We start from the raw sequence: 22,104 nt of genomic DNA, 5'->3' as shown, positions 1-22,104 counted from the left end.
GGTCTCCAGACATCTGGACTTTACCAGCATCTGAGTCAGGCATCTCACATAAACAATTTTCTCATGAGACCCAAATCTAAGACATTGCCCTTTCAGCACTGCACTGCAAAATCAGAAAACATACCCCTGAATCTTTTGCTATTTCTCAGAGGATGGCAGAGTGTGCCTCTTAAACTTCCTTCCTTCAATCCTTCCTTCCTTCCTTCCTTCCTTCCTTCCTTCCTTCCTTCCTTCCTTCCTTCCTCCTCCTCCCTCCCTCCCTCCCTCCCTCCCTCCCTCCCTCCTCTCCTCTCTCTCTCTCTCTCTCTCTCTCTCTCTCTCTCTCTCTCTCACACACACACACACACACACACACACACACATACATACACACACAATTCCTTCCCGAGTGGTCACTTGAATTGCTGCTTGTCCAAGTGTGCAAGAAGGATAGGCCTTCTGCTTCTTGACTGAGAACATTCAACCTTCCTCCAAGTACTTTAGAACTGCTTTTGTGCCCCTCAGCCAGCCTTCCATATGGGGGACTAAGCCCCTGTGTGTCAAGTCAGATTGAGTAGAGCCAGACAATTCCATCAAGAAGACACCGTCTGGCTCAATGCCCTGTCTCCACTTTCACTGTGTCCAGCCTCCCACTGTGGAAGAAGAGTCAGAATGTTTAATATTTCAACCTAGATGTTGAATATTTAAACAGTGCACTGCTTTTTTGGGAATGCTGAGGCAGCATCAAAGCAGAGAGGGACATGTGTTGTTAGGTTCCCTCCAATGCCTCTGTCACTTCCCTCAGTGAATCCAAAACACAAAACCCACTTTATGCAAGGCCTGATCAATCACAAAGCAAGCAAGGGAGTTGGGCTTAAGACGCTAAGGCTGTATCCCCCTACTCTGGATGAGACTCCATCCCGAGAACTCTTTTTTCATTTCTCTCTGCCTTCTGGCATGAGCACAAAAATATCATTGACTAGAATGCACATTCAGTTTTCAACTGGCCGGCTGCCAGCTTCTGTTTTATTTCCATCACTCTTCTTCTTAGGAACTCAGGATTGCATACACCAGGTTACTCCAGCAGCTCCCAAACGCTTTTTCTTTCCATGGACCACTTGAAAAATTGCTGAGGGTCTTGGCAGATGATATGATTTTGCTGCATGTTGTAGCAATTGCAATGCACTGTACTGTACTGTACTAGATGCTGTATGGTTTTTAATTGTAGGTTTATTGTTCATTTCGTTTCATATATATTGTATGTTACCATATTGCAGTTTGAATTCCATAGAATTAAAATGGTATTGCGTACGATATAAGAAAGAAAAGAAGCAATACAAATACAATTAAAAATCACATGTTTCATGCGATGGAAGTGCTGTCTCCTGTCTTAAAACCACAAATCCATAGATATGCTAAATACCATCTGTATCAAAATCAGCCCGTGGACCACAGTTTGAGGAACTCCTTGGTTATTCCATTTTATTTGCACCACAATCCTGTGGAGAAAGCCAAGCTAAGACTCACAGCTACTAAAGTGGTTTTCATGGCTGAGTGGTCATTCCCACCCCACCCCACCCCACCCATACTTAAAAAACTGAAGCAATTGTACAATTGTGCTGAGATGTAAAAGTGACTTTAGACAGACCACTGGATTAAGCCAGTGGCCCATCAAGTCCAGCATCCTGTTTTCATAATGGTCAACCAGATGCCTATGGGATGTGCAAGCCCTATTCCTGAACAGGATAAGCTCTTGCTTGAAAACTGAAAACAGCTGAGCCAGCTCTATGTGTGTGGTACGATATCTTCCTTCTTTGATGAAAGGTATTACTTCTCAGTGGTTGACTGATTGATTTAAGCCCACAGTTTGACACAGGGCAACACAACAAAAACTAGCACCTTCACAGGAATGTAGGAAGCTGCTCTATCCAGTAGCCAACCATCTTGCTTAGTATTGTCTACTAGACTGCAGCATCTCTCCAGGGTTTAAGTCATGAGTGTTTCCAAGCCCTCCCTGGTGTCTGTGCACAGGACCCTTTGCATGCAGCACATGAGCTATAGCCCTTCCCTTATCAATCTAAAGGGTGCAATAATCCAAAAAAGAAGATTGGGGGTGGGTGGGTTAAACCAATGCATGGGAATTCTTAAATATCATGACTAAGCATCCTTGTCAGAATATTGAAGAAATTCAGAAATTTATATCAGCCTATTATATGTAATTAAAATAACAAGCAATAAAACTGCCCACCACAGCGACAATATTCTGGCACAGACACACAGGTCTCCAGAGTTAAGAGCAATGCTATTTTGTCCCTTGATCATGAGAGATCACTGACATCATGGCTTCCACTAGAACGGAGAAAAATGAAAGTTATAATTAATTTTCCAAAGTATTAATAATTTAGCATAATGAGAAGAAATGATCATAGTTAATTAGGGCAATGAATTAGGATGTCTGGTCTGCACCCAGCTGGAGGGAGGTGTAGAGTGTGGGGGTGGGGGTGCAGGGTGGGATTCAGAGTTTACAAAGACTCTCATTTCTTCTTTTTTGTGGACTGACTAGCATCGTTTTTGTTGTGTTTCCAGCTCCGGTTAACACATTCAGGATAATTATTTTGCTTGGTATGCAATATGTTTCTATTTTAAAACACAGAAGGGCAAATCACGCAGGCTCGTGAGTGTTTGCATATTCTAAATATGGCCCCAAATTCCAAACCATAACAGTGAGGCTTAATTAATGTAACGAAACTGGTATGCTGGGAATGTGGATCGGGCAGCTCTTTGCAGAATTCATCACATGCTAAAACAGACATCTTAACATAACATATTTTAATCCTTTATTTCCTCCAAGGCTCAGTGAACACCAGTCACAATGTCTGCCCCACCAGAGGGCCAGAGTACAGTGCTGCGGTCTTCAATACATCCCTGCCACACACAAGCAAAATGTCAGAGACACTACAGTGCTTAGCCAGGGGCTCAACTATGTGGCACCTGGGGCAGCTCGCCTGATCAATGCTTCCAGGTGCCAGTTTGCAATGCATCCTTGCACTCCCTCCAAAGGAGAGCAGGTGAGAAGCAGGGTAGCATGAATATGGTGGGAACTTTGGGGTGCAAATTGAATGGGTTCTGCTGGGTGTTAAGAGGTCTGGATGTGCTGGGAGAGAGCAAGGTGGGGAAACTGATGCATCAGCTGCTCCTTTGTCACTGACTGGCCTTTCTCACACTTGGCAGTTAGACTTCGCTGGCACCGTTCTGTGCCTAGAACAGTGAACAGACTCTATCCAGTTGCCTGCACCACCCATTCATTCACACAGTGCCTTCCTCAATTGCTAAGCACTCTTCTCCTACTTCCACCGACCAGTACATGGGCTTGGCAGGAGAGGCTTCTCAATGGCGCAAGCTGTCTTTTAAATCAACCCCTCCCTAATAAACCTTTCAATGAGTGATTAAAGAAAGGATGGAGATGAGGGGGGAGGGGTGATATTTGGAGTGTGGGAATTAGGGATGAGAAGAGGAGAAGTGGCAAGGAGAAAGCCAAGGCCCAGCTGCTGGGAATATGATCCCTGTTCCTAAGCCTCCCACCCGCCCACTCTCTTCTTCCACCAGCCTGGAGATGAACTGCTTGGAACTCAACTGCCAGTTTTCTGTGAGAAAGGTCCCCATGTCTGTGGCTTCGACAACTGGGCAAAGGCACAGCTGCTGATTTCCCCCTGTCCAGCATCTCCCTTTCCCTTCTCTTAACCCTCGCTGCAGAGTTTTCTCAGGAAGGAGGGGGACGCAGCAAGCCAAGGATTCCTCCTTTGCCATAGTAATCACCCAATCTCTTGGGAGGTATGGGGGGGGGGGGAACTCCGGCATCAAATGGTTCATTTCTGAACCAAAACCATGGTGCTATTTCTTTATACGTTGCCATCTGCCTTGGACCACACCACACCTGGAGTACTGTGTCCAGTTCTGGGAACGACAATTTAAGAAAGATATTGACGAGCTGGAACATGTGCAGAGGAGGGTGACCAAGATGACCAAGGGTCTGGAAACCAAGCCTTATGAGAAAGAGTTGAGGTAATTGGGTATATTTAGCCTGGAAAAGAGGAGACTGAGAGGAAATATGGTAGCCATCTTCAAATATCTGAAGGGCTATCACATGGAAGACGGAGCAAGCTTGTTTTCGCCTGCTCCGAAGGGTAGGAACCAAACCAATGGCTTCAAGTTACAAGAAAGGAGATTCCAACTAAACATGCGGAAGAACTTTCTGATGTTGTTTAACAGCAGAACAGATTCCCTCAGAAGGTGGTGAACTCTCCTTCCTTGGAGGTTTTTAAGCAAAGGTTGGGTGACCATCTGGCATGGATGCTTTAGATGAGATTCCTGCATTGCAGAGGATTGGACCAGATGACCCTTGGAGTCCTTTCCAACTCTGTGATTCTATTATTCAATCCTAAATTCCCAGTAGCCTGACTGCCAATCGTCTAGGGGGCACATGGAAATTCTAAAACTCTAAGGCTGGCAATCATGCAGATTTCAGTGGTCAAATTAAGAAACTTTATACGGTATAAAGGAAGAGGGAGAATAGGCAGAAGGTCAAAACATACCGGTAATACAAAATAAACTTGAGCACAGTCTGAACTAATTGTAGCCTAAAAACAACTCTTCTTCAAGTTTACTCACAAAGAATCAGCAAGACTGGTCAGCTCCTCCTAAAGCTGAAAAGGGAATGAGATCCTCTGGTGTTGAGGTGAACAAGTTGCAAGAAGCAGCCCAGCTTTATGAAGGTTTTTTTTTTATCAGATAGGCCTCTTAAGTACCTTTTTTGCATATGAAAAAGCATGACAGGAGACACCTGACAATTGTTTAGGAAAATGGTGGGCAGCTCAGGCCCGTTCTTCACATATGTGTCCTGACCTTCTCACATACATATTTTATTAAGAGCTAGAATTCTATATACATGAGATAATCCATACCACATAAGTCAGTACTGTTTAAGATTGGACTGCACATTGAGTCATAGGCTTTATAATACTTCAAGTTTGCATACTAATCAGAACCAAGTCACATCTGTATCTTGCAAAATTGGTATTGCTTAATAAACGCCTTTAGTAAGGAATTCTGGCTTGATCTAACACTCAGCTCTTGCAATATCTTGTTTTAAATGCAAAAACAAACAAGCCCATGGCTGGGTCAGAATTCTAGAAATGCCTCTACTGGGAAGCACCTCTACTGGTGCTTTAGTGAAACAAACCACCTCATTAAGAAGCTAGTTATTGGGAACACTTAACTGTAATCTCCTTGGGATCAAAGGGACTCAATTAGCATTAATCCAAGGACTCTTGTTTAACTGGTTTGCAGATCAAGCTGCTAGTAGCTATGGCAGATGTGTTTTGGTATGCTCTTGCTTGTTGTGCAGAAATCTTTGTAGAGTTTCTGGAGTCCTTCCCATATCTCCCTAAAGACAATATTAACAAAACACAAACATTGCACCATCTCATCAACCCATTTTGCACACCTTTAGCAACCATCATGTTCTGTGACCAGGATAACACCTTTCCTTTCCCCTCCGTTCTGTGTTCCCAGCAGTTTCTTTTGAAGTTAGGTGTCGATAGCCACTGGTGCCTGAACTAAACAGCATGCCTTAAGCTCAGACGTTGGACTGGAATGAGGTACTTAGGGTGTGTTCACACTCCTGTTCACTGTTTACTGCAGCTCCAGTGCTGGCTTTTTAACACATGTTCACACCGCAATATCCAGAATGCAGGGGCGTAGCAAGGTAAATTGGTACCCAGGGGCAAAAAAAATTTGTCACACACACACCCCCCCCCAAGGCATGGGAAGATCAGGTGGTACCCAGTGTGGGAAATTTCTTGTCAACCCCCCTCCATTGATTCCCCCCCCCCAAAAAAATGGTTTTACGTTATTTCATATTTTCTTACAAAGGAATAATAACAAGTAATAATAAAAAAACCTTTTATTTATATACCACCCTCCCTGGCCAAAGTCGGGCTCAGGGTGGCTAACATCAGATACATAACATTGGTATAAAATCAAACAATAATTAAATTACCTCCTAAAAACATCTCAAAATCAAATTAAAGTCTAATTAGATGGCTTTCCACAGGGTTAGGGTTGGGAACAGTAAGTGTTCTCTGAACTGAAATTTCAGCCTTCATGACACAGGAAAACAGCCAAGTGAACAGCTATTTTGGTGGAGGAGGCTCAAGATATTAACCGATATGCATGAAATTTCATATATAGCTATATAATCCCTAGTATAGTAAGATAAGACCTTCGGAGCAGGCATTTTCAAAAAAAAAATTCAAAAAAAAGTCAATTTTTTATTTTTATTTTTAAAATTGTTCCTTGATAATTTGTCACCCCCTCCATTATGGAGCCCGGGGCGGACCGCCCCCCACCTCCCTTGCTACGCCCCTGCCAGAATGTGTTGTGATCCTGGACTTCTTCATGGAATGCTTCCATCTGATGCATTGCTTCTCAAAGCAGCTTCATGCTGGCTTTTCCCCTCAGCATGTGCCTGATCCGTTTCCTTTAAGGGCACGAACACCTCTGCAAAAGACTACATTTCAGCCAGGCATCATGCCTAGATGGCACCAAACCTATAAACACACCTGTTTATGGATGAGGTAAGAAATCGCACACACTTCCCAATGTGAGCATTCGCAGAAATGAATTAGGCCCTGACCAGTGCTGGTGTGAACAGACAGCGAGGGAATGTGTTGCAAAAAAGAACCAACAAGCAAGCATTCACTGCTCTTTAAGGTGTGAATGTGAAGATAGGATTCAAATCCCCATTGAGGCATGTAAGCCAAGCCCTGGGTGACCTTCGGTTCTCTCAGCCAAATAAACCTCATAGGGGTACATGGGGAGGGGCTCCTTGAAGGGTGTGAAAAACATGTTGTAATACAGATGGTCCAATGTTGCACAAATCACTTATTTCCTGACAGATGCAAATGTCTGGTTTGCCCACAGCTTTGGGTTAGGGAGGGTGGAAGCCTGTGATTGAATCATGCTTCAAGAGCAGCTAGCCATAGCAAAGGAAATAGCTTCCAGGCACAGCTCAGCTTCCGATGAGCCCGTTTGAATTCCAGGCTCCAGCCTTGGTTTCAACTCAAACCACAAATCAAGAGGCAGAAGAGTTTTGAAACACGCTGAAAGTCTGGTGTGCCGCTCTGTCCAGGCTGTTGCAATGTGCGATGTTTGGATTCAAAATATCCCTTGCTGCCAAGTTGAAGACTAACTGGGAACCAGGCTATTGGGTCATCCTCTCAGAGGAACAGGCCCTGCCCATGGCTCAGTGTTCAGACCTGATTCTCAGCCAGCCCTGGGCCCTTGTTCCTCTGCCTCCTTCCAGTTCCCACCATTCAGTGGCCAAGTTCTTTTCATCCTGCCCTGGTGCTGCCAGAAGCTAATTCTTAAAAGCTGCAGTTGCCCAGGTCCCTTTCCACCCCTCTGACAGAACAGAGGGGAATGCTCTGACTAGAACTAGGTTGGGGTATGTAGTAAAAGAGTCCTTCCAGGATTCAGCCACCCTCTGCTATGGGATAAACCTTTGGAGCCTGCAATTGTACAGTGTACTTCACTTCACCAAGATGGCCCCCACCATATATTTTGGCCTACAATTCCCTTCAGTCCCGGACAGCCTGATGTTGGCTGGGGATGATGGGAGTTGTTGTCCAAAACTGCTGTCAGGTATTAAGTTGATAAAGGCCAGTACCATGTATGGAGGAAGGGAACAAAACCAGCACTTAAAGATACAGGGAGGAAAGTGGAACAGTCCCATAATAAAATCCACAAGCCCCCTTCTTCTCCCCGCTGGCCTGTTTTAGACAACCATGTCCTCCCTGTAGCCTTTCTAAGCAGGGGCCATGGCAAAAGATTAGAGGCTGGTTCCCTCCTGCAATTCAAACATTGGCATGGAGGGAAAAGAATTGCTGCTAAGGGGAGGAGGGACAGTCTAAAATAACCTAGCCACAGAGAAAAACCTATTACTAGAGAAAGGTTGTACCTTCTCTTCACCTCATCCCGACCCCAGGCATGTAGCTTTCGGACACAAATGAGGGCAAGTGTGAAGAAACAGGTCTGTGTCAGACCATGAAAACAGACACGACACAGCTGTTTGGCAGGGTCTTTGTGCCACCAGACCCTCGCAGAGAGCCCTGAAGGAAGTTAACTTTCCTCTCATAGAAGTTAGGCCTGGTGCCAGAGACTTGACGGTGCTGATATGGAGAGGTGCGGGACGGTCGGGCTCCAGCAACGCTTTCCAGGCTTGGCAAAGCAGAGCAACAAACGGCACAAGTGGCCTTGGGCGCCAGAGACATTCAACAAAATGCCAAGACTTCCACTCCATTCCCCATGTAGCTCTACACAAGAAGCGACTGCACCCTTTTATATTTCAGCAACCAGATTAATTCAGAAACTCTTCAGTTCAGTTGGTTTATAGTTCTCTTTGGGCTTATGCCTCGAGCAGGGGGGTTCGCTGCCACTCATGATAGCCCTGGGATGGGGAATGCATGCCTCTCCTGCTGCTCTTGGACCACAACTTCAACCATCCCTGAGCATTGGCCAGGCTTGCTAGGTCTGATGGGAGCTGGAGTCCAACATCACCCAGAGGACCACAGGTTAACTGTCCTTTCTGCAGCCTCTTGAGTCTTCTGCTTGACTCGGTTGCCTGCTCCCTTGAGCAAGCAAGTAGTGAGAGGAGCAAGGAGAAAGAACAATGATTTGCACACTTCTTGTTCTTTCCCTCTGGGAGGTGGTAGCAATTGGACCCAAGGGGAAAGGCAAGCAAATAGGCAGTGGCAACCATGCTCATGAATGAGGCACACTGACAGCACTTCGTCCAGGCCAACTCACCCAACCCAAAAAGCTAGAATTGGCACTGCTTCGACCAACGAGACAGAACTGAGAGGAAGGAGTAGAGACCATACATTGCATGCAGAAGGTCCCAGCTTCAGTCCCTGGGCTCAGCAGGGAGGGCTGGGAAATATTCCTGTCTGGAGAGCCGCTGTCAGTCAGTGCAGCAGACCTCTGTTCTCCAGTGCTGGGCCCCAGAGGTTGTTGGACTACATCAAAGCCAGTGGTCAGCAATGGTGGGAGTTGTAGTCCAACGCAACATCTGGGGAACCATGGTTGAAGATTGTAGACTGTACTGAATTATATAGGCTGGAGGTCTGATGCAGTGCAAGGCGGATTCCTAATGTTCCCACAAAGTGCAGGATGGCACTCTTAATTTCCCCATGTATTTTGCCAAAATGATGTCCAACTCAGAGGAGGCAAAAGAGATTAAAGATACAACACAGCCACGTTCATGCGAAAGGAGGTGTGCTTTTAAAGGTTGATGGAAGTCCATCTAACACTTGGCTGCCATTCCAATAGTGGGTAATTATGTGCTCAGCATTATAACAAACTATGTGTGGGCCTGCTGCTCTTTTCTATTGGCAATGGCATAAATCATCACCTTCAACTAACCCTTGACTCAACCTGGTGTCCTCCAGACATTTTGGGCCACAATTCACATCAGCCGCAGTTAGCATAGCCAATGATCAAGGAGTGGTTATAGCCTACAAATTAAGCCCTGAAACCCTAAGATCAGATGGAAAATGTTGTTCTCGGTGGCTCAAAAACTAGTACTCCCAAACATCTCCTGCATCACTTCTGCTGGTCTTTCTATGCTTTCCGAGGTTTGCTCTTATTCAGCGATTCCTTAAATACAAGGTCAGGTTCTGGAATGGGATATATGCGAGTAAAGGCCAAAGTAAGTATTTTCATTTGCAGGCAAGGTTGATAAGAACTTCTGCAATTACCTATCTAAAATGCAGGCCCAAAGAAAAAGGGTAACAGCTGCTGAGCAATGTCAGAACAGGACAAGCAGGAAAGAGGCTCAAGGTGGATTAATATACATATTTGGGTTGAGTGAGGGATCCTCTTAATAGCAAGAATAAGTAAGAACCTGGAAGGTTATGGAAGTTAGTTACCTATAGATTGTAGTAGTATTAGTATTAGTATTAGTATTAGTAGTAGTAGTGGTAGTAGTAAGGAAGAGTAGTTGAGCCTCTATCAGGGACAATGTTAAATCTAGGGAATCTTAGGCTAGATGATACTGCTAGTAACACCACAAATCGCCTGTTTTAGTGAACTGGCTGCTATACTCTTGTGTCTGCAATTTCAGAGCTCAAAGCAGCATGCCAACGCTTGGCACATGATGGAGGTACTGTGGGTTAGCATGGGAATTATGTAAATCTTCCATTTGAACAGGCTGGCCTCTTGTGGACAGTATAAGGAACAGCACACATTAAGTACAAACTGTACTGTTTTTAATTTAAATAAACGATACAACATCCAACACAATGTCGACCAACCCGTAATTTCTAGAATGCATAGATAATTTCAAATACCGTTAAAAGACGGAGAGTCCTCCCCCCAGTGTGTGCATGGCCACACCAAATCACAGTCAGAATTAGTTTGGATTGCTGCCCCTCCGCCCTGCAAGAGTCGTTCAGTTTATTAAAGTCGTAAAGGTTGAGGGAACACACTTTTACTTCCATAAGCATTTCAGCTTATGCATTGATTAGTCAGTTGTGAGATAGGTTTTCACAAAGCAGCCATTTCTACATGTTTATATCCTAAACAGAGGTATCTCTGGTGCTAAAACTGAAGTGGACAAAACCAAAACCCACCCCCAGCCTCAAAACCAGGGAGATCGATCCAGAAGTTTGACAGAACCATGAATGCTTTAGAAAAGGATTTTTCAATAAAGTTGCTACTTTTCTTAATAGCAGCATTTCAACAGCCCCCCTTGGAATACATTAATAGTGTGGTTTTTCCTTCAAGTAATCTCCTCTCCTGAACTCACATTAGGCTAGAACAGTAAAGTCCAGAGCCAGTATGGAACAGGCATATAAGAAATAATTAGAAGGAAGGATGGGCATTTCAGACCAATTTACCTTTGTGCCAACCGTTTACTCAACCTCCACAGCTAAGTGCTTTGTCAATTCCCTTTGCCGAACCCATGGCTCATTTAAATCTCAGGATTTGCTGACTCCTCCTCGGCTCAATTTAACCATTCTCTCTTTAATTCAAGCCCTGAGATTAGGAGAGAAAGCACAGCCCCTGTTGCAACATTCGCAATTTTAACCAGTGATTTTTGCAATGCATATGGATACAGCAAGTCCCCTCTGATCCCATGCCAGGGATCTAACACTTTACTAGGCTGCAGCAAACCATTTTTCTGTACACATACCAGTGCAAGAAACACAAAAAGCAACAACTTGGAAGTACTTTCAATGTTCCTTTTGATATAGTCTTCACTCTTTGCAGCTACTGAGTCCAGGCCAAGGCTAAGCCGAAGATGGCAAAACAAAGCTACTTCCTTGCACCAACAGCACAATCTCCTCTGTGTTGCACAAATGGAGCCACCCAATAGTTGCCTCTTGGGTGGAATGAGGCAGGTATTAAAAGTTTCCTCTCCAGATTATTGCTTGATTAGTAAAAGGATACTGGGAATCTTGTGACAACCCCACAGATTTGTCATACAGATTTCCAGCACATTATCCCAACGGAAAACAGGCAACCAAGCAGGAAATATCCCGCCAGTGCCTTTCTTTGCAGTCCAATGATTATTCCTATGATCAGATGTGAGGCAGTGATTTTGCTGGCTTCCAACCCTTTTCCAAGTCCTACACTCCTCCTCATGGTTTGATGGGCTCATCAGGAGAAGTCCCTGGGGCAGGGGCTGTGCTGCTGGGGGACTGAGACCTCTGCTTCTTTGAAGCTCCACCGGCACCTGCTGGAGGTTTCTTGGCAGGCACACCATTGTCATCCTTCACCTTCTTCAGCTTGGCTTTGCCTTTGACGGGGGCAGAAAAGGTGAGGGCTGCTTTGCTGAACTCCAGGGGAAAGACTCCCACATCCCCATCAAAGCGATTCTTGGAGACCTGTAGATAGCGCTTTCCTGGGCCTGTCACCAGCTTCCTGTCCTGCAGGATCAGCACGTTGTCGGCTTCCTGGCTGGCCTGCGCAAGAGACCCAGAAGGAAAGTTATCGTTTGGGGGGGAGAAGGGGTGGCCATTTTGTACAGCATGGAATGTAGCACAGCAGTATGAGGAGGAGGAGGAGCCTGCAGCTAAAAAAACGAAGAAGCAGATTTAGAGTACATGCTATATGAATACAATTGTACTGAATGTGGTGGGTCTTAGGCCAGTCAGGTGATCTTGCTGCACTTTCCCCAGGTTATCTGCATAGCTTTCCCCTCAAGAAACAAGTTGAGACATGCCGTACTTTCCCCAGCTCTTCCAGCCAGTTAAGGATCAAGAACCACAATGTAGGTATCTTCATTGGATCAAAAATAACGACACTTCTCTTTAAAAGTGAGAACGATACAATCAGATAAATAAGTAAGCACTTTAATCCCACTGACTGTAATGGGAGAGTATTAAGCACAAGTACCTCAAAGGGTGCCAAGTGAAGCCATCCTACTTCTGTCACTAGGAGTTGCTAGGCAGAAGATGGTTAAATCATCTGACTATGGGTTGTCTAGTTAGACCACCCCAAATATGCAGGGGGGAAATGGATTCTTATGGGCCAGACATGGGGAACCTGTGGCTCTCAAGATGTTGTTGGCCACCAACTCTTATCAGCCCCATCCAGGATAACCGGGGTGATGGAAGTGGTAGCCCAATAACATCTGAAGGTCCACAGGTTACCCACACCCACAATAGCCAGAAGGGATCAAAGGGACAGAAGACTGCATACCAGACTTAGCAATTCCAACAGCCACTACGTTAGGGATACAGAGTGGTGGGATGAACTCTTGATTGTTAGGAATAAAGCACACACACTTTGAGCTAAGATGGAAATATAAGCTCTCCAAAGACCAAATTTGCCCACTTCCACACAAACTCTCACCTTTGCAGACCCAAAAATCGAGGCCGTCTGCAACTCCCTCTCTTCATCTTCTTTCCGGGGGTGAATGACCACAGTGACATGGCAGTTGTTTTCTGTGGCAAACTTCCGGAAGGCACCCACAATGTAGTCTTGCACAGCAAGCCTAGAATGGCAACATGGTGGAATAAATATACCTTGTAGCAAAAGTAATTACATTAGACACATGAATAAAAGGTAAAGGGACCCCTGACCATTAGGTCCAGTCGTGTCCGACTCTGGGGTTGCGGCGCTCATCTCGCGCTATTGGCCGAGGGAGCCGGCGTACAGCTTCCGGGTCATGTGGCCAGCATGATTAAGCCGCTTCTGGTGAACCAGAGCAGCGCACAGAAATGCAGTTTACCTTCCCACTGGAGTGTTACCTATTTATCTACTTGCACTTTGATGTGCTTTCGAACTGCTAGGTGGGCAGGAGCAGGGACCGAGCAATGGGAGTTCACCCCATCACAGGGATTCGAACCGCTGACCTTCTGATCAGCAAGCAGACACATGAATAGTGAAGTACAAATAACAAAATTTGGAAAGAAAGGTTACTTGATGTTTACCTGCTAGAGAGGGGTAAAGAATATTAGTAGAGGATGAAAAGAAGAACTGCAAGACTGATCTCCATTCTCACAGTGAGAGACACTCTATTTTCCTCTTGAACATGTTCATATTTATTTATTATGTTCACTGCTTTTTATAAAAAGTCTCAAGGTGACTTACAAGACACTTAAAACACAGTACAACTTTTAAAATCCAAATACCGTAAAATGACCACAAAAAATAAAACGTAAAAATGACTAGAAGGCCCAACTGTGGTTACTGTCACTACCAATATAATGCTTATCTATGGTTAAGGAAGAAACTCACACTCAGTAAGGACTAATGTTTGCACCGGAATGATTACAATTTTTTTAAAAAAAAAGGTAGAGGAGAAATATAGTGTCGTTAAAAAAAAAAGTCTAGGCCAAAGGATGAATGCATGGGGGAGAGCTTACCTGTCCACATTGAGCTGTTCCTGGCCCATCATGAACTGGAGATTGTCAATGATCACATGACTGATATCATACATGTACACAGCATGCAGCATGGTGTCTATCACTGTCCTGCATGGAAGAGACCATCACAATTACAAACACATCTTTCATCATCAATCCTGAAAAAGGAGGGATTGAAATAAGGGTCACACATGGAAATATGAACAGGAATGCCGCCTTAGTATCTCAGCAACTAAAACATCGTTTCATGCCCACCACTGCATCACATCAAGAACATTAAGCCATTACATGCAGGAGGGAAACTGCCACCCTGAACCTTACTTGATATTCTGATGCCCGTGGAAAGTCATGAAGTAGAGTGGAAGATCCTCAAACTTGTCTGCCCACTCGTCATACTTTTCCAGCTGCTCTTCCAGCCTCCCCATGGCAAACTGGGTAAGCATGATCTTGGCCAAGCGCACATTGTTGATCTCAAAGCTGCCCCACAAAGTGTTCACTCCCTGTGTGCACAGGTCCAAGGCATATTCACTGATGAAGGTTGTCTTCCCACTGCCCGTTGGGCCTGTTCCACAGACAGGATAAAATTAATACGAGGACAGGTTGTTGCAACCTACAGGATGGTTTTCACCTTGAGTTTTCATGTGTAGACCAACACGCCCTTTCTTCTGAAAGACCACCCACTTCAGATGTAAACAAAAAAATCAGTTATTTAGTGGGAGCAACGGCAATCAGAATTCATGGCAAGTAGTGACATGAAAATTGGCCCAAGGCAGAAAATAGCAAAATATAGGTTAGATTCCTTACATTCCTGAAGGAAAAAACGGAAAGCTCAAGAGCCACCAGACTGAGGTAGCCCAACTCTGCAACAAGTCATTGAGCTGGCAAGCAGGCATTACAACAAAAAAGCCAAGAACCACACAGTACTAAAGCATACTGCACCAGTTTCTAATTGAAGGCTCAATAAGCCTTTGATTGTAAATGACTTGTGAATGAAAAGTGAGTGAGCTACTGGCAGTATCCTTTGCAGAGACCCCAGGAAAGACATCCAGCTAAGATTTACAAGTGAACACTCTCTCTCTCACTCTAACACACACACACACACACAGAGAGAGAGAGAGAGAGAGAGAGAGAGTGAATGGAGAATGAGAGTAAAAGTGCTACAAACCACATAGCTACTCACCTGTGAAGACAGTGAGCTCCCCTTTTCGATGGCCTTTGAGGAGTTTGTTCAGTTCTGGGAAACGAGCCCACTTGACTCCTGCCACCTGCTCCACATTGGCCAGCTCCCCAAGCACCTCTTCCCGCAGCTGGCGAAATGAAATGATGGACTTGTGGCCAGCTGGTAGAGCGGAGCGCAGAATCTTGGTGAGGTTCATGCCCTGGGTGAAAGCTTCCAGGGGCTGTAGTTGTTGGTCACTTGGCCGCACCAAAGAACAACGCTTAGGGTTCAGCTTGCGGGCAAAGAGTTTGGCAGCTTCCCAGGAGCGGAGGTCCTCCCCTAACCACAGGGTGATCCGCTTGAACTGTTCTAAGTAGGGGAGAAGGGCTGGCGGGAGGCAGGAAATCCCCCGGGGCAGGGCCAAAGTGGGTAGCCCAGTCACCTGGTGCAGCACCAATGTATCCAGCTCACGGCCAGTCAGTACGACTTCTGTATCTCGTCGGCTGATCAGAGGCAGTCCAAAGAGGTTGTGATAGGCCGCAGGGCGAGGTAGGGTGTTCTCCACATAGTGCACCATTTCCCCTTGGTGCTCAACTCCCAGAAGCTTTAACCCCTTCAGGCTGGTGCCACGGGGGCTGAACCAAGGGAAGACCAAGGCTCGTGCTGTCCGCAAGTAACGTACCCCAAACCGTTTGAGTGTGGCATTTGAGACATTGGAAATGCCAAACATAGCCTTGGCCTCCTGCGTCTCCTGCTCATCCAACAGTTCCCAGAGAGGCAGGGCTCGTTCCCATATATGCATGGCATCTTTCCCATCTTGGTCTCTTTGGCCACTGGCCTCTTCCAGGTCACCCACAGCCATCCCTTTATGTCGCAACTCTACACTGACCTGGAAGTCTTGCCAGTTACCTTCAGCTAATGAGGCTGTGCACACAAAGCGGCCAGTGGTCTTGTCGATAAAGAGGCTGTAGCTATGGCGGACCTGCTGCTGCTCCTCCACAAAAATACTGGGCACGTGAAGACAGCTATAGCCATCATGAAAGGGGATGCCCTGCGCCCTCAGATACTGGCGGATCTCTGTGACTGAAACAGGGGGGATTGGCCCTTCTGGGGATGGAAGTGTCTCTTTCTTGTAAGACCTGCAGGATTTGCTCCCTGTAAGGAGCCACCTGCCCCTAAGGGGCCAGTGGCTTGAAAGACTGCACAAGGAGCGGGTGAGGAACCACATTTTTTCTGTACACGTGGCAGAAAGATGCCAACCAAGAGCATCCTCTCAAGATACTAACCTTCCAGACTGGCACACTAAAAATCCCTACTGGGAAACCTTTCCCCAAGAGCAACCCTTCCCATATCGAGACTGCCTTATTTCACCTTGCTATAATACCTCTCCCTCCTAATCACACGAGCGCGCACACCGCCTTCATCAGAGAAGCAACCCCGTCCTCAACCATCCCCTCCTCTGCCTCGCTGCTTCCCTCCCGGCCACCCCAACCACCTCACAGGGACTCGCCCTCTCGCCGCTTCCTAGCTCGCGGCGCAAGTCCCGCCGCATAACCCCGCTTTGCCTTGCGATGGGCAAAGAGACGGCAGCCCCAGACTTCAGCCCCCGGCAACCGGCTGCTTTGAATGAAGCCCCGATCCGCTGCAACAAGCAGCACCTGCCCCCAAACTCGACCTCCCCGTCCGCCCTCCCGCCCTCCTGTCACCGCGCGGCCGGAGAGCTCCGCGCCTGTCTCGGATCTAGCATCATCCTTGCCCCCCACGTGCGGCTGCGGGGAGCGCGCGATCGCCGCGCCCCGGAACAACAACACAACACGGAAACGTCACTTCCGCGCGGGGATCCTGGCCTCAAATGTCGAGTCAGGCATATAGAGATAGGAAAGATGAAGGCGTCATTCCCACGTTAGCACTTGGCGACTATATAATAGGGCGGCCGTGGCGCGTTAGTCGGTCCTAAGTGCACAGACTAGCGCTGACCTTTGCTATTTCTACCGGGCAGGCAAAGAAAAGACGGGCGTGATCGTCAGAGCCTTCATAGGATATTCCCACAACAGTAGCTCTAGGGCGCTAGCGCCCTATTGCGTCACTTCCTCCGCTGCTTCTTCTTCCGGTGAGGAGGAGAGGGAGGAGGCCAACCTGCTCCCATCCCGCTTTCATTTGCCATGACCAGCCGAGGTACCCCGAGCCGCTTCCTGGCCAGCGTCTTGAGGAACGGGGTGGGCCGCTACGTGGGGCAGCTCCAGCGCCTCACCTTGACGGTCAGCCGGGATGCGCAGAGCTCGCGGGGCGCCAGGTGAGCTGCTTTCCCCGCAAAGAGGTGCCGGGACTCGGGCTTCACCTGAGCGCCCTTTGCTAGTCTCCTCCATAGAAGGGCTTCGAGCGGGGCTTGGCGTCTTCGGCTCTGGGGAACGCGGACGCCGTAGCGGTGGCCTCTCTTCGCATTTGTGGGCCGTTTTCACCTTACCCTTCAGCCGAGAGGCTCCCCAAAACGTTTTTATGCAGCACCAGTGGGTTTTTTCTGGGGGTGCGCAAGGGTACGCATACCTCCTAAACATTTTGTGAATCTTTGTGCAGTACTTTTGTCCATTTGCTGTATTTATTTTTCCCGATTCGAACTATAAAATGGTGATTTTCTTGAGTACCCCTAAACATTGTTAAGGAAAAAATGCACTGGGAAGCACTATTGATTCTTATTGACTGACTGATTAGTAAAACTTTTAAGTTATTTCTATTGCTCATTTATGATAAATTAAGTACAGTTCAGTTTAAAAAGAGACAGTCCCCCCCCCCCAAAAAAACTTAAAAGGTAAAATACATGATGCAAAAAAAGGAAGAGGGAGGAAGAGGAATAGTTACTGGAATATTGACTTTCATATCTGAGCCAAGGGGGTCACTGAATTTTTGCTTTTTAGGGCCTTGAAATACAGTTTGAAGTTTCCAGATTAGGATGGGGGGAATGTGTGTGTGTGAAGTTGCAGGATCTTGTTCAGAAGTCACATGTGGTATTGTACAAGAATACATATCTTGTGTTCAGGTTTGTCATTATAGTAGAGTAGCCACTTGGCTAGGGATGCGGGTGGCGCTGTGGCTTAAACCACAGAGCCTAGGGTTGCTGATCAGAAGGTTGGCAGTTCGAATCCCTGTGATGGGGTGAGCTCCCGTTGTTTGGTCCCAGCTCCTGCCCACCTAGCAGTTTGAAAGCACGTCAAAAGTGCAAATAGATAAATAGGTACTGCTCCGGCAGGAAGGTAAACGGCGTTTCTGTCCGCTGCTCTGGTTCACCAGAAGCGGCTTTGTCATGCTGGCCACGTGACCCAGAAGCTGTATGCCGGCTCCCTCAGCCAGCAAAGCGAGATGAGCACCGCAACTCCAGAGTCAGACACGACTGCACCTAATGGTCAGGGGTCCCTTTACCTTTACCTTTAGCCACTTGGCTAGGCAGTAGAGAAAAACTAATATTCCATGTATGGGAGCTTTAGTTAGCTTTATAGCTCAGAAACAAAATAGGTTCTCAAGGCATATGAGAAAATTGTGTGTTTTGTGGAAGAGGGTCCTTGTACATCAGGTGGCTGGTACTCAGGTAGAAATATTATTGACAAATATTAATAAAGTAATGTCCATGAACAACAAAGACTTGGTTGATGGGTTTGAATACTGTAGTTTTTTCATTCTTTTTGGTTGTGATTCACTTGCTTATTGAGAGTATGTATTTATGAAACTTAAGTCTCTGGCCTTCATGCATCTCTAGAAAGTGCCCCACTTGCTTTCTATTTCTGGCATATTATAATCTGGTTGTTTTCATCGGTTTAGAAAAATGTTTAAATTGCTTAATGGAAAAAAACAACCCTCTAAGCCATGCACATAAAACCATTACCTGTATCAGTAAAACACAGATAAAATTAGCAAACATTAAAATCGCATATCCCAACTCTGTGTTGGGATAGGCCTGTTGAAATAGTATTTTTAGCAGCCACTTAAAACACTATAACTAGGGTGCCTGCCTAGTACCATATGTTTATGCTACTAATATTTTGAATATTTGGGCTGTTTTAGGTGTGTAGGTGGCTGCCAAAAGGAAATTGCATGTCCTTTCTGTTGTTCTGAATAATTTTGTATAGGATCACAGAACAGTAAATGAAGAAATAATTACCTGCCCTGCAGTTTATGTAGATTGCAGTGCTGCCCGCTGGGAATTACTGCAGTTGAAATCCCCCAATTGCAGGTGGTGGTGGCAGCTTTTCCTGAGCTCTCCTTCAGTTGTTCATAAGAATAGTTATACCTCAGTGACTCTTTTCTTTTTTGTTCTAGACAATACATTGAAGAAAAGGTGGTGGACTTTGCCAGGCAGAACCCTGGGATTGTGTTCTATGTTACTCCCAAGCAGACCAGGGTCCCTACGTTGACTGCTGAATACAGTAAGTATCGAAAATACAGCTTTGCATTAGAACCATGTTAACGAGAGATTGGCTGGCTCTTATTGGCATTTCCTGTGAAACTTGCTCCTAAAAATCAGTGGGGGGGGTGCACCCTGCCTCAACAAGGCTTCTAAGGCAACCCTCAGCAGCAATTGATGTGTGCTATCTGCTGAAAGAATTACACACCAAGGAGCTGTAAATCAGGTCTTAGTTTGTAACATTCAGGAGTAAGAGGGTGGATGTGTGGATTTATTGAGGTTCATCAATGGAAAATCCTTGGGAATTGGGTATAAGTGTCCAGGGAATCTTACCTCTCCAAACAGAAAAGGAATTGGTCCACATTTTATCCACCTAATTTTCTTTCTAGTGAATGGAACCATAAAAGTAGAGTGTTTAACCAGCAAGACAGTGGATGAGATTGAAAAGATCACCCAGAAGCTGGCAGGCCAGTCTGGCCTGGAGATCATCCGTATCAGAAAGCCTTTCCATACAGATAACCCCAGTATCCAAGGCCAGTGGCACCCATTCACAAATAAGCCCAGCAAGCTCAACGTGGAAGCTCTGGGTCAGCAGCTTCTCCAGCCCCCACAAAACTAAATCTACAATGGTGCAAACCACCCGGGGCTTTTGTGATTGGAAGTTTCTTGTATCCAGGGCAAGATCATAAAGCTACGTTGATGTAATTCATCTGGAGGAAGAATATCATCCCTCTCCTGAAGAAAATGGGCTTTGAAAGGATTCCAAACTACTATATGTTGACATGGGACAATTTCCTACCTGATTTGTTGTGTTTTATCAGCCAAGTCACAGGCCAGCCCAGGTCAATGATGAACAAGGCCTAGAACTGGATGGGACTGGTTCCTCCTCCTAAAGAGTGGCAGAGACTTTAGAGGCGACTGTTCTCTACACCAGCAGCTACTTGTGCTGGTAGCTTTTCTTATCCATGTTTTGTGCTGAATGTTACCCTCGGGTAATGCTACTCCTGCTGGAATTGGAAATAAATGGATGGAACTACCTGTAAGCTTCTCTGAGGGCTTTCTTGCTAATGAACATGCTTTGAGTTGCAAATACTTAAGTCAGTAGAGGACTAATTGTGAATACCTGCCTTCACTGGAAGCTGCAAAGCCAGTAATCTTTGTTTCCTAAGCCCTGTTCTAGTGTTCAACTCAAGCATAGGAGGGCTAAATGTTTGTAGAGGGTCAAGCCTGCATGTGGCGCCTTAACCCATGGTGTGCCCTGCATGTCAGTCACTCACTCTCCTTCCTCCCCCTGACTTTTGCATGTTTAGTACAAAGATCTGGAGAGGGCTTCTGATCCCAGTTATAGAAGATTTTACACAAACAGGGACCCTGCCTTGTTAGGATTTTTGATCTTGGGGAGGCTTCTAGCTATGCTCAGCTGAACATGCCTAGAGGTCCTCTTGAGGTTTTTGAGCTCTGTAAGTGAAGTTTTGAAGGGGTCTTTGAAGGTGGTCCTTGCATTTGTTCAACCTTCCCTCCTGCCTCTATATACTCATGAAAATGCCTGTAGAGGATGGTGCTGAGTTGCTCAGCAAGTCTGAGTACCTTGCCCTTGGCTGCTCCAAATGGAAGGAGGCAAGGTGATAGAGCTGTTGATTCCCTACTCTGCCAGCTTTCCTTGGTGCAACATAGTAAGGTCTGGCTCCTCATGCCTTCAGAGGTAGCATCTACACAACTTTAAAAAAAGGAGAGTCATGTACTGTTCTGCTGGAAAGAGTCAGTGTTTCCTGTGCATACAGTATAGAAAGGATTCATTTGTGCTGAAATAGTGTTACGTTTGACATTCAGCCTGTGGGAACACTACAAAACTTCATTGTCCAGCACAGAAAGAAGCAATGAGTTATCCACCCTTCCTTTGAATTAACAAATGTATAAAAACCACCCTATTCACTGGAATTTCATAAGAGTCTGGGCTAGAGGTCTTTTTTTGTTGTTGCTCAGATGTAGTGCCAGATATCTTATTTGGAGATGCTAGAAATCAAACATAATTTAGCACTGAGCTGCAGTTTGGCTAGGATTGGAGCTGGAACTCTCATACATTAATACCTGGTTTCCAAACCATTCTGAACACACACACACACATACACACACACACAGAGAGAGAGAGAGAGAGAGAGAGAGAGAGAGGCAAGTAGAAATCAGCTGAACTTTTCTCTAAACAAGTCTACACACCATTGTCTACATTCAGTGGCTGCTTTCCATTGCCTTTATACAAGTTGCCCCATCTCTCCTCCCTTCTATTAAATATAAATTAAAGAGAACTCTTCCTCCTTGTAAAACCCCTGCCATCTCTTAATGGAAAGCACTGGGGAATCTGAATCAATTAATTAGCAATGTTGGCAGTAAAAGAAAAAAGGCATCCAGCAGCTTGGCAGAAGCAAGTTCTCATCTGGTTCCTTTCAGAGATTTTGTCATAGATTATCAACATGCTCCAGAGTCTTGGCAGAAGAAACTACATACGTGAAATGGGATTTTTACCTTGGTATAAGGGTAAGAATATGAAGCTGCCTTAAACTGGGTTGGGTCTTTGCTCTGTCTAGCCGAGTTCTGCCTATTGCGATTGCCAGGGGCTTTTGAGAATCCCAGGCAGAGATATTTTC

The 22,104-nt window shown here is 45.9% G+C and overlaps 2 protein-coding genes across 2 annotated transcripts; one reads left to right on the top strand and one right to left on the bottom strand.

Moving 5' to 3' along the window:
• Positions 1 to 10,282: 10,282 nt before the first annotated feature.
• On the bottom strand, positions 10,283 to 16,764 carry TWNK (twinkle mtDNA helicase). The gene is made up of 5 exons (XM_033149807.1): positions 15,091 to 16,764; positions 14,232 to 14,472; positions 13,911 to 14,018; positions 12,895 to 13,036; positions 10,283 to 12,002 (listed from the first exon to the last, which is right to left on the bottom strand). The coding sequence occupies exons 1-5, from the start codon at positions 16,295 to 16,297 to the stop codon at positions 11,679 to 11,681; spliced, it is 2,022 nt and encodes a 673-aa protein (XP_033005698.1). The 5' UTR covers positions 16,298 to 16,764; the 3' UTR covers positions 10,283 to 11,678.
• A 402-nt stretch (positions 16,765 to 17,166) lies between these two features.
• On the top strand, positions 17,167 to 20,500 carry MRPL43 (mitochondrial ribosomal protein L43). The gene is made up of 3 exons (XM_033149808.1): positions 17,167 to 17,362; positions 19,378 to 19,484; positions 19,852 to 20,500. Exons 1-3 carry the CDS (start codon positions 17,232 to 17,234, stop codon positions 20,079 to 20,081), a joined length of 468 nt encoding a protein of 155 aa, XP_033005699.1. The 5' UTR covers positions 17,167 to 17,231; the 3' UTR covers positions 20,082 to 20,500.
• The last annotated feature ends 1,604 nt before the right edge of the window (positions 20,501 to 22,104 follow it).

The sequence above is a fragment of the Lacerta agilis genome, chromosome 5 (genome assembly GCF_009819535.1).
Source record: "Lacerta agilis isolate rLacAgi1 chromosome 5, rLacAgi1.pri, whole genome shotgun sequence".
Taxonomy (NCBI): Eukaryota; Metazoa; Chordata; class Lepidosauria; order Squamata; family Lacertidae; genus Lacerta; species Lacerta agilis.
Note: the sequence above shows the minus strand (reverse complement) of the source record. Positions and strands in the feature narration are given on the sequence as shown.